The sequence below is a fragment of the Magnolia sinica genome, chromosome 5 (genome assembly GCF_029962835.1).
Source record: "Magnolia sinica isolate HGM2019 chromosome 5, MsV1, whole genome shotgun sequence".
Classification (NCBI taxonomy): Eukaryota; Viridiplantae; Streptophyta; class Magnoliopsida; order Magnoliales; family Magnoliaceae; genus Magnolia; species Magnolia sinica.
In genome coordinates this window covers 70,198,165-70,211,596 of record NC_080577.1, presented here as the reverse complement: position 1 = coordinate 70,211,596, position 13,432 = coordinate 70,198,165, and the positions used below count along the sequence as shown (strand labels likewise).

Genomic DNA, 13,432 nt, shown 5'->3' with positions numbered 1-13,432 from the left:
TCATGATGCACTGGAGAATGAAATGTTTATTGGATGATGCTTTAAGAGAGACATCTTGGTCATCCTTTTGACCTTCATTTTGCTGTTTGACATCTTCTACATTGCCATCAATCTCATCAATCATGCACCATTACGAAAATTTTATTGGTCATTGAATTTGTTGATATTTAGTAACTTTCTTCATAGTTTGAAATAGAAAAATCAAAAAGAAGGAAAGAAAGGAACTTTTTGCACACTTCAGGCCATGCAATCAACCTGGGTTTTGGGCGGAGACATCCACGAGGTGAATGTTCTAACGGACACCCCAAATCAATGAGTACCTTCCGATGACCTTTGGTAAGGCAAGCACAATTCACTCACAGGGTGTGAGGGTTAGGAAGTTCCTATACATATTAAGCGATGTTAGAAAATGATAGATTGAGGATCAACCACCATGTTGTTGTGTCTTACACTGACACATATATGGCCGTGCAAAATTTTAAGTACGATATCAGTGTTACGTAGATTGAAACTAGATGAAATATGTGGATTTTTCTTAGTCGGCAAAGGGAGTGTTAATCTTCAATTTAGTTTCTGTATAATTCAACTGTAGGCTTAAGAACTTTTTATGAATTCTGATTTGGTTCTGTGCTTATTTTTCTAGTTGCTAATTTGGTTGTTTTTAGATGGTATTGGATTTGAGTAGTTTCTTTATTTATATTTCTGATTCATTCCATAACTGACACTAAATGCTTTACCCCTACTCTTGGGGCTCTAAATGGGTTGGGTTTGGGTAGACCCAGGTTCGAACTGGTTATTACTTGAACCCCTAGATCTGGATCTGCATCCAGTCATGCAACACCTTTTCTGGGTCCAAAACATGATCCAAATTTGACCAGGTCTGTGGGTTAGTGGGTTGAGATGGCTTATGATGGCCTAGTGGTGAATGGTTCAGACCTGGGACGATCAGAGTTGAACCAGATCTCATTGAATTAATAATCAGATCATAGGTCCCAGATCCGGCCCGGCTAAATGTGGCTCTGGACTTGCATTCAAATTGGACCTGGTCTGTTGGGTTGTAAGTTGACCTGACCCACAGACAACGCTAGTTGAGCCAATTTAAGAGTATTCTGCCTCTTTGCTTTTTGCTATTTTCTTGGGCTTTTTTCCTTTATGTAATTAATGTTGTGTTTTTTATAGACTATATTATATGTTATTGCACAAGATAGAATGGTAAAAGTTTGTAAATTGTTAAGTTGATATATAATACAGTATTCTGCATCTATTTTTACTAATATTCTACATGTACATGAACTCTGTCTCGCACAAGATAGAATAGTAAAAGTTTGTAAATTGTTAAGTTGATATATAATACAGTATTCTGCATCTATTTTTACTAATATTCTACATGTACATGAACTCTCTCTCTATCTCTCTCTCATGCACAGGGAGGGAGGGAGAGTTAGAATATTTTATCGATGTAGATGATGCGAACTGTTTGGCTATGTATATATGTATATAAAATCCATACTCATGTAGTCATGTTAAATATTGTGTAGTTATTCCTCTTGGGTATTGGATGCTGTGGTAGAATATTTTGTCAAGGTAGGTGATTGTAACTGGTTGGCTATATATAATCCATACTCTTGTAGTCATTTTAAATATTGGATGTTTCTCTCTTGGTAATTGGTATGCCTCACAGTTCAGTTATTTGAAATACAATTACTGCACAAAACACAAGAAACTTCATAGGGAAACTCGATGCATTTTTATGATTTTTCTGTAACTTTTCTTGCTTCAAGTTGGATCTGTAGCTTAGTTGTGCACATTACCTCACACAGGTCTCTAGCTGCTTGTGAACAGCTGTACAATGCAGGCTACAAAAACCTCTTTTGGGTTCAAGGAGGTCTAGAGGCTGCTGAAGAAGAGGTAAATGTATTGCTAAAGCAGTGTTTCTTTCATTATTTAATATATAGGGAAAGGATCATCTAACACAACTAGCTTTATAGCATTTTTACACTACAACTAATTACTTCGGACATGTGGGATAGTCCATCATCAATCTCAACTGTACATTCATCCGCTGCCAGTATTGGCAGGCAACGATGCATAGTTCTACCAATCGGTAGATCCTGTCTGTCCAATCAGTAACATGTAAAAGTGGACAGTCAAGATCTGTGGAGAAATATAGGTCCTGTCACCAATTTGAACCATCTAATTGATGGACAACTTTGGATTTCTTCTGATTCAAAATAGCTAATTTGGTCAGATGATGTTAATCATCAGATCTTTTATGGGTTAAATGGTCAGTTATAACAGAATGATCCACACACTCGAACGATCAAGATAATCTGATCAGAGTGATTGTTGCATCATGGTCTGTCACTACTGGTATGAAATGAATGGACAGTCCAAATTGATAATTGGACTGTCCCACACATCCAAAGCAACTAGTTATATTGTGAACTTGCATGTCAGAGTAATATCGCATGGGATCAACTATATGTGAACGTCTTATACATTTGAGCAGTGTGGACCCCACCATAATGTGTGTACCATTCATTAGGTTCATTAGTTGTGCCCCCCAATTTAGGTTCAGAGCTCAAAAATCAGCTTGATCCAAAACTAAGGTCGGTCGCACCAAAGGGAATGATGTGGGGCAGTTGTGAGGGGGGCACCTGCCACAAAAACTTTGCATGCTTGTGGGTCCACCATGTTGTGTATGTGCAATACAAACTGTTCATTAGGTGCGCCCCATCAGGATGATGGGACATAACAAAAATGAGCTCCATCTAAAACTCTGGTGGGGGATTGCACGTGAAGTTAGAGGTTCTAGGTATGATTTCAATAACCTGAGATTGGTCTGCTTGTTTGGATGTACGGGAACAAAGAAGGGGTGCATCTAATGCATGGACTTGGATGTCATACACATATCAATTTGGGACCCATAGAAGCTCAAATGTATGGGAAGTTCCCATACAGTCGACGCTATGGGAATAGTTTGTGCATATGTGTGTGAGAAATGCTCCAAGTTCTCAGCACTATTAAGTTTTATTGATCTAGACTGTCCATTAGGCCGAACACACATTTTGTGGGCTACCATGCAAGATCACACCGATATGACAATCTTAACTGCCTGTTCAATAATAGTCTTAAATATGGACGGTGAAGATCGTATTCTAAAAAATAGGCCCCAATTAACAGTTTGGTTTATCTATTTGTTAGGACATGTCATGGATTGCTTATTAATCTAAAGAATCACTTTTGTAAGCAATCCTAACCATCCCTTTCCATGAAACGTGTTACGGACTTAAATGTACAGTTCAGATTGATCAATTGGATGCTACGAGTCACCTAATGCAACTAGGAGCACTACAAATTATAGTGCCTGAGAGCACTGGAGCGTTACATTCTCTCTCTCTATACACACATACATTTACATAAATACATACATATATTGAAATATAACCTTTTATGGTATTTTATTTTATTTTATTGAACTAGGATTTGGGAAGGGAAGGTCCTCAACCTTTCAAGTTTGCTGGAATTGGCGGGGTTTCTGAGTTCCTTGGGTAAGTTTATCAAGCATGCCGCGTTTTTCCTTTGAAACAGTTCTCACGTACAATTGATTAGCTTCTTTTTATAGGATCACTAGCTTGCGGTGAATTGTGGTTTTATACTTGAATCACTCTCTTTATCTGCATGTCCTTTAGAACTTTACCCTTAGATAATATCATGACACATCCGTAGTATTTTTATTATTTTTGAATGGTTCATATGCTTAAGCCTGTTTGACAAAATGTTAAAACCTAGACTTGATTTGAACTCACCCATAGGCTTGCATGAGTCAATTAAGTGGAGTCAAAAGAGTTTGTCCTTGACTCGGCTGACACAGTGAAAAACTTGCCTCATTGGGTTATCTCTGATGTCTATTTCACTTGATCGAGTTCCGAGTTAATTAGGCACATTTTAAAACATGTTCTTGGAAAAAACATAAAAAAGTTGTCCCAGAAGTTCAATCAATTTCAATAGGGTCATTCACTTTGGATGGAGATTATCAACCAGTTCTTCATTTTTAGTGGTCTGCTATTTGGTTGATTTTGCCAGTTGGACTGATCAACAACGAGTTGCAGCTGCAAAGGAAGGTTGGGGATATCGATTAGTCTTCTCCGCCCGCTTGGTAAGACTTATTTCCGGTTCTGATTGAAAACCAAACCAGTGAAGGTTAAGCTGAATGAGTATCTGAATAAAACTAATTGCTGCTTGCCTTTTCGGCACAGGTTGGACTTATTCTCTTTGCAGATGGCTTGTTTCTTGGTGCTCAGCAAGTCGGTCATTTTCTTCAAGACCTAAGGTTTCAGTGAGACACTGAATACCCTAGATTGCACCGGTCGGCATTGGAGGTGGTTATGATCAAAACAGCTAACAGATTTTCACCACTGGATTTGGATCACTTTCTACACATTGCACATTCTCCTAAATTTCTCCTTTATGAGCAAGTGGGCGCTGTTTGCCAATTGGATGTAAGTTTAAAGTCCTCCTAAACACCCATTTTCTTCACTTTCTTCCCGATGTCTCATTCCTCTGTATGAGATTTAAGCTGGCTAATGATGTTTTTGGCATGAACAGTTGAGAGGGTGGACATGTTTCAACACTGAGGTCTTGGTATCGATTCCCTAGTGGGGGTGGCTAACAGTAAGTGTGAACTGACAGTGGGTGGATGTTATCTTTACATAAAAATTTCGACAATATCTTGGCATGAATGTGAGTTGTGCTCAAAATACATAGGCTTGTGGTAGTGTCAGAATACTTGGAGTTTCCATCTGTCCAAAAATTTCTTGAATGACGCTCTTCTTATACTTAGTTGCATGAACCTTCTACCTGGGTGCTCCTCATGCTTCATACTCAGATTCCGGCTCCCTATCCCTAACCATACTTGCAAACATTTTGACACATACATGCTGAGTCCTATACCCCGATGTGCTTCCATTTCTCTTCACATTTAGCACAGCTTTACTCTTACCGTATCAGAGTTAAGTAATTATTGTGGAGTTTCAATGAAGCGAAAGTAGCCAAATTGTAAAATACCAGGCTAGAACAACAAGCTCTCTATCAACTAATGCTTAAAACCTATTAATCTACGATGGTAAATAATATTTTGAGGAACCAACTTGGTTCCATCGTTAATAACTAATAATTTTTAATTTCTAATAGTTTTTTCCCTCGTCCTACCTATACTTAGGAACAGGTTGGATGTCATATAAACATCACATTGGACCCTAAATGATTTCAACAGTGGACACCTCTATTCCCATGTTTTCCTATGTTGTGGTCCACTTGAGATTTGGATAAAGCATGGTTTTTGGGCGTATCTCCGAAATTGGTCTTGCTCAGGTGATGGGTCGATTGATGTCACATATACATTATGATCGGCCCCATGGAGATTTATGCTGCCTTCATTGGGAGGAGAGGACACATGTCACTGTAATATGGCAAATTGCCTCTGGGAGAGTTGCTGTAGCATTACTCCCAGTAACACTCCTTTTTCAAGCTGCTTTAGTTAACTGTCAACCCAATGAAATTTTGGTTGTTATAACTGGAAGCTCATCAGTTTGGGAAGAAAATATTTGCTTGGATCAACAATGATGTCGATTAGATTGATTCAATGCAAGTGAAGCTGGCATGGTTTTAACTTTTAAATAACAGTTTTGGATTGAAACTAACATGGGGACCAAATATTCGCTTGGATCAACAGTGATGTCGATTAGATTGATTCAGTGCAAGTGAACTTTTATCAAGTGAAGCTGGCATGGTTTTAAGTAGCAGTTTTGCGGTGAAACTAACATGGGGACCAAAACTGGCACAACACACCCTGACTCGATCTGACTTGGACCTGTATCAGTGCAGCTACTCGTTTTGTTTTTGACGGTAACAAGTTTGTACCGGACAATGTAGAGTTGTATTGGACAAAATTTCAAACCATAAAAGGTTGTGAACAAATTACTTTGCTAAAATCATGGAATTAATGACAAGCAAAGGGTCTTTATTCCAATCATGCCAAACTGCCAAGCAAGTGGCTTGATTGATACAAATCAAGCTATTAACAGAGCTGTGCTGTTATGGTTTTTTTTTTTTTGGACATGTTTCTAAAGTTAAGTAGGGAACCCAGGCCTGACTATCTATCTATTCCTTATGCAATGGATGCAGTTATATTATTGTTTGATATCAAGGAACTGCAGACAGAAATACCTAATTTCTGGTTAATAGACTTTTCCCTTTTCATTTTGGGACCATTGCTTCTTTCTGATTTCCGCCATCATTCTGAAGCCCCCAAACTGATAGCTAGGACAGCACATCCAATATGCTTTTTTTTTTTTCCTTTTCTCCCATCTACTGTGGGTCTCACAGGGGCCACCAGATGGACCGACCAGATTCATCAACTATACAATCACATGTACTGTGGTGTGTAACAAATCATCAGGTCACAATCATCCTTCTTGTTGTAACACAAAAAATAAAATTGTGCTGTATGCATTGACGTAAGATATAGAAAGGACAGATATTTGGATTAATCTGATAAACATGGCAAATGATGCAGTTCATCACCGGAACCGCAGAAGACTTTTGAGGGTTGTCCTTCTTGATAGTTATGTGGTGAGGTAAGACACGCAACTATGTAACTTGAACATGGTCACGTGTGTTCGTGTTGGACATGAACATGGTGTTAGGCACTAGTACTCGGAAAAACCAGACAAGCTCCATGTCCACATGCATAAATGTATATAATGACATTTTGAAAAATGTATTTATCATATTAAAAAAAAAAAAAAAAAAAAACATGCGCATGTCTAGAAATACATGCCAAATTAAAAATAGCTAAAATGGCTCAGCTTTGACTTGTATCTTACAAAAAGGGCCCAAAAACGTCTATTAACCAAAAACGTGTTGAGACGTCTTTGACTAAAGGAATTGAATATCAAACTACGTTCCTTTACCCTCCACATTTTAATGGAGTGGTGGAGAGGAAGAACAAACACTTACCGGTATAACTATGTCCCTGCTTTCGGGTATTTTGATTCCCATATCACAGGTCGGAAATAGACTTGGCTGCGTTGTTTTCTACTTAGGCCTGAAATAGTCTTGATTTGTCATTTTTATTAACCGATCTAGGTAGGCTTCATTTCAGGTCATCCCTGTCTTATTCTCCACTCTTGCCTGCCTTTATATATAACAGGCTGTAACAAAGATAAACTCACTGCTAAGGTTACAAGATGCCTTTTAAAGGTTATCCTGCCGATGAGAGAGGTTACAAGTTTTATAATCATGTTGTTGTACTCAATATTCATGCACGTATGGCACTTTCCTTGAATCCATTACTATTTTATGACATGTTGCAGAAAAAACTCCTGCACATAATTGGCTCATGCAAAATAAAACCACAAAATAAAATAAAATAAAATAAAATAAAAAGAGAAAAAAAAGAGGCAAACTAAAAACCAAAAGTCAGAAAAATATAAGAGACGAGACATAAAAATTTGCATGATTTAACGATGTGCATACATCTATAGAAGCAAGAACATGAAGCATTCTTTTTCAATAAAATAAAAGAAGTCGAGTACTAGGCTCACTTTCTCACTCTCTCATTGTACGATTTCTCACCTTCTCTATACTACGAGTTCCTCATTCATAGACAATACCCAATAGAGCATAATTACGTAAAGACTAAAAAAATTAGACTTCAACTTACAAGCCCGAGAGCAAAGAGGCTCTTACGTATAGACATTTATTCATACCTACCTATAAGAACCTCCTAATATAGCAAGTGTGTGTGTGTGTGTATATATATAATTAGGAAAGTGTTTATGAATACTCCACTATAACATTTTTCCACTTAAAAACTAATTTTGTTAATACTGTGAAAAAAGAGTCTCAATAACAATTGCCAAAACGTCACTAATCAGTAAGTAGTAACAAGCTCAAGAGAAGTCTTATATCAAATAAATATTTTCCTTATCATTGGCTTTGTCAGCATATTCCCTACATTATCGTTGGTATGAATCTTCAACAATGATGTATGTCCATCTTCCACCACGTCAAGAACAAAGTGATATTGTACATTAGTATGTTTGGTCCAAATATAAAACACCGGATTCTTAGTCAAGTATAATGTACTCCAATTATCTCACTGTGGATCATTACCATTTTCTGCTTGAATTCAATTCTTCTAACAATCTTTTTAATCAAATACTTTCCATGTATGCTTGCATAGTTGAGATGTACTCTACTTTAGTAATAAACAAGGTTACCACTGACTGTAATCTTGACATCAAATTATCCGCACCGCTGGCTAAAAGAGAAGACATAACCTACCATATAACTTTAAAATAAAAAATAAAAAATAAAAAATCCCTGATCTCCTGTATAATTTACATAAAAATTCCAATCGACTCTAAATCTTAACAAGCTCAAGAGTAGTCTTATATCAAATAAATATTTTCCTTATCATGGGCGTTGTCAGCATATTCCCTACATTATCGTTGGTATGAATCTTCAACAATGATGTATATCCATCTTCCACCACGTCAAGAACAAAGTGATATTGTACATCAGTATGTTTGGTCTAAATATAAAACACCAGATTCTTAGTCAAGCATAATGTGCTCCAATTATCACCGTGGATCATTACCATTTTCTACTTGAATTCAATTCTTCTAACGATCTTTTTAATCAAATACTTTCCATGTATGCTTGCGTAGTTGAGATGTACTCTACTCTAGTAGTAAACAAGGTTACTATTGACTATAATCTTGACATCAAATTATCCGCACCGTTGGCTAAAAGAGGAGACATAACCTACCGTATAACTTTTTTTAAATAATAATAATAATAATAAATCCTAATCTCCTATATAATTTATATAAAAAAATCCAATCAACTCTAAATCTTAACCACTATAGCATATAACAACTTTAGAAGTATCATTCAACGAACAAACGATCCACTTCATCATAGTCCAATGATCTTTATCCAGGTTCGTAATCTATTTACTTACTGCCACTATTGCTTATGCAATATTTGGTTTGATACGCTATGGCAAATATAAGGCTTTCTATTGCCAATGAATTTATATTAGTACTTAAAAAATCTACCTTGTTCGCTTCTGTATTATTTTTTCATATTTAAGTGGCGTAAAACACTTTCAACATAACTTGTCAAACTTATTCAGAATTTCTTGTTCTTTCTATCTCTAAGTACGATGATCTCAATAATCTTTATTAAATTTTCTAGTCAAATGAGTTCTTAATGTGATAACAATATTTATACTAGTGCTTGCAACTAGCATGTCGTAGACATGCAATAATAAAATAATAAAGTCATCATTACCATAGCCACAAACATAGGCATAATGATTTACCTCACACTTTTGAAATCCCCAACTTACAACGAACTATTGGCCAGTGGATGGCTGAAGTCAAATTACTAGGGAGCCATATTGTAGCCTCTGATTGGCCAGTGGATGGGGACAGAAATTGGATTTCCACTTGAGCCCCCCCCCCCCTTTTTTTTTTCTTTTTCATTTTGTGGCCTTCTTTTTGTGGGATGTGAGGTGGAGATACGATTTGAGTGCTCCCAGAGTCAGTCTTGATTGTTAACACAAATTAGGTGAAGTGGGTTTCTCTATCGTAGGTGGAGTATCTACAGTATGGATTCGGCGAGGACAAGTTGGATTGGGTCATGTTTGCTTATTCAAACCATTTAAAAGATTCTCCATACCATTGACAGTGGATATCTAATAATGAAACTTTTGATTGAAATACTATAGTGCTTTAATCATGTAACTTTTCTCCGTTGAACATTATTCATCTTTAGGACTATTACTTTGTAGGTCATGGATTGACACGGGGATGAACGTGATGAGGTCGATCACCGTCTTCCTCAAGGATAACTACGAATCCATGAAGCTTCTCTGGACTCCTCTTAGAGACTTCTCGAATCCACAAGGAAAAATCAAGAAAATAGAAATAATATTCATGAAAATTCATAAATTGAATGGTGATTAAAATAAATGAGTCTATAATCCTTTAAATAGGAATACCATACCTTGGAAGAGATTTCGGAATTAAACTACAACTAAAACTCCCTAAAATTCGTAACTTGCTATAAATAGTAAATTTACTATTTATAATAAGTGCGCTATGTGGCTTAACCACGTTATTATCCTAATTTTTTAAAACACTTTTCATGTTGGACACAACTCCTAAAGCTCAAATGATGAAGAGTTATAATCAAACTAAAACTTAATATAAATGGTAAAAATGGAAATAAAATGGATTTTTAATTGTCAATCTGATGGAATTTTGCAAATTCGACATGGGAAACCCGAGTGGCTAAAGTAGCTCGTCCAATAACTCATTCTGGTTTGCGAGATATGCTCGTTTTAAGGCCCTAACAGTTGGATCACTTCCGCCTCTGATCGGGCCTTTTCTGATCCATCTTGGCCATGAAACTGTCCGCGACCCACTCTACATCAGTCCCCTTCACTTCAAAAGAACTCTTCTTCGATTTCTCAATCTGCTTTAGTTCATGATACTCGGTTAGGTTCGCGATGTTGAAAGTAAGTGAGATTGTCATGTCATCCGGAAGATCAACAACGTAAGCGTTATCATTGACTTTTGAAAGTTCGGTATTGGTCCAATCTTCTCATTCTTTAATTTGTTGTATGTCTCGGTTGAAAATCTCTCCTTGCATAGATGGACCATAATGTAGTCACCCACCTCGATCACCTTTTGTCATCGATGCTTGTCAGATTGCTTCTTGTACTTTTCGTTCGAGGCATGTAACTTGGTTTGCACTTCCGCATGAATGCATATTATCCTATCTGTCATATGTTCTGCTGCAACGCTCATGCTTGAGAGCTTGGGCAAAAGGACCAAGTCAAGTGTGTAATGAGGTACTTGACTATAAATTACCTGGAACAACAACTTCCTTGTCGAGCGGTTCATCATGTTGTTGAATGTAAACTCCGCTTGAGACAACCAAATCCCATTGCTTCGGTTGTTCACTTGAAATATATCGAAGGAGGTTTTTTAACGTGAGATTCACAACTTTGGTCTGCCCATCAGTCTGTGGGTGGTAGGCGCTACTGAACTGAATTTGTTTATCAAATCGAGTCCACAAAGTCTGTTAAAAGTGGCTAATGAACTTCGCGTCATGGTTAGAAGTGATAGTATTGGAAACTCTGTGTGGCCGCATAACCTCTCTGAAGAATATATTCGTAACGTGTGTTGCATCGAGAGTCTTCTTACATGAGATAAAGTGCGGCATCTTTGAGAAACGATCTACCACCATGAACACTGAATTCATGCTGCATTGTCTTGTGAGAGACGAAGCACGAAGTCCATAGATAAATCCTCTCAAGGGCCGTCAGGCACATCTAACGGGGTGTAGAGGCCCGTATTCTGAGAAAATCCCTTTGAGGTCTGACAAACATGACAACGTTGCACTATTTTTCCCACATCACGTACCAATTACGGCCAGTAATATTGCCCCTCCACAAGAGCTTGCGACCTGTCTCTCTCAATGTGTCCACCAAGGCCACCTCCATATAGCTCCTGAATAATCTACTCCCTTAGAGAACTTTGGGGGATGCATAATCGATTCCCTTTGAAGAGGAAACCGTTTTGCAGTGTGTAGGTTAATGGGATGACCTTCTTAGCACTTCAACCATGCATCCTTAAAGTCACCCTCAGCATACAACTCCTTAAGATAGTTGAAGCCGACCACCTCATTGCTCATTGTAACGAGTAGTGATGCACGACGGCTAAGTGCATCAGCCACCTTGTTCTGCTGCTCTGACTTGTGCTTCAGAACAAACGTGAATTTCTATAAAAACAAAACCCATCTACCATGCACATGATTCAAGTTAGCCTGACTATTAATAAATTTTAATGCTTGATGGTCAGCGTACAGAACGAACTATTTTTGAATCATATATTGCTACCAATGTTGCAGTGCTTGAACAACTGCGTACAACTCAAGCTTATATGTTGACCACTTCTTTCGGGCTTCACTTAGCTTCTCGCTGTAGAAGGCTACCGGTCTGCCTTCTTGTGATAATACTCCTTCAATTTCGACATATGAGGCATCATACTCAACCTCAAATAGCTTGTCGAAACTTGAAAGAACCAAGACTGGTGTTGTAGACAACCGATGCTTGATGTTAGTAAAGCTCTTGTCAGCCTCATCGGTCTATTGAAACGACCCCCTTTTCATACAATCCGTGATTGATGATGGATAATGCTAAAATTCTTCACAAACTGACGATAGAGTGTCGCCAATCCGTGAAAGCTTCGTACCTCGTGGATGTTTGTTGGGACCGACCATTCTCTGATTGCTTTCACTTTTTCGTTGTCCACTCAGATGCCTGTGAACGTCACCCCAAATCCTGAAACCAAAAGGCTATCAGTCGAAAAGCTATACTTTTTAAAATTGAGATACAACATGCTTTCAGTGAGTACTTGAAGGTTGTAAGCCCCGTATCCTAGACCATACCGTTCCATAGGCTTCCGCGGTATTTTCGGTCGAATTTCGGCAACCTTCGATCTTTATATGACATTTGCGCGTGACCCTGAGACGCACGCCGTCAACCAGATTCTGCTCGACCCAAGACTTGTACCTTAGCGACCGCGCCATCGCCGCGGTTCCAATGCGGCAATTCCCGCACCGAGGCGAAACCTTGGCCAAGAGATGTGGACCCGCGTTCAGTTCGAGGAAAACACCGTGCGTTGCAAAATTCAAGAGAATTTCTACCGAATGTCACATCCATCAATCAATCAATCCCATCAAGGGTCAAGTACATGTCAAGTACACATTACCTCACACCCATCCCCAAACAACCCCTAAAGTCAAAAGTTCTTACACAAGCCCATACCCCTTCTTACACAATCTACCCCAAAGTCAAAAAGTTTCTTACACACCCATCTCTCTCTCTCTCTCTCTCTCTCTCTCTTTACAATCCTCTCTCTCATTTTCAAACCATTTTCCAAGCAACCGAAAAACATCACACGTCCAAGCTCTCCCAAACCTCCAAGAGAGCTTTGTGTGTGGCCCACTTCCTGCCCTCTCATCTCCCATCTCAACCATCCAAACTTCATCTCTTCTGTTAGGATCGAATCTAAGGAGCAAAGGAAGCCAAGGGAGCAAGAAGAAGTGGACGGTGGGTGATCTTGGACTCACATTTTATCCTTTTGTAACTGTCCTTTTGAGATCTAAGGGTCTACTTGTTGTGGGACCCACTTGATGTATGTATTGTTCAAGGGAGGGCCCAATAGTGGCGGGATCCCTCCCCTACACGTTCCCTTCTCTCTTTCTCTCTTTCTCTCTCTCTCTTTCTATGATTAATGGCCCACCTATGATGTTTGTATTTTATCCATGCCGTCCAACAAGTGGGCCA

The 13,432-nt window shown here is 38.3% G+C and overlaps 1 protein-coding gene across 2 annotated transcripts in view; it reads left to right on the top strand.

Moving 5' to 3' along the window:
* The window catches only part of LOC131246133 (rhodanese-like domain-containing protein 11, chloroplastic), a 40,778-nt gene extending 36,106 nt beyond the window's left edge, over positions 1 to 4,672 (top strand). The window contains exons 7-11 of one of the 2 annotated variants that reach the window (XR_009171200.1): positions 1,821 to 1,908; positions 3,484 to 3,551; positions 4,087 to 4,159; positions 4,260 to 4,502; positions 4,609 to 4,672. Coding sequence is in view for 1 of the 2 variants with exons in the window: in XM_058246019.1 (XP_058102002.1) it covers positions 1,821 to 1,908; positions 3,484 to 3,551; positions 4,087 to 4,159; positions 4,260 to 4,343 (313 nt within the window). In the remaining variant the exon portion in view is untranslated. The other variant, XM_058246019.1, reaches the window with a different exon arrangement.
* The last annotated feature ends 8,760 nt before the right edge of the window (positions 4,673 to 13,432 follow it).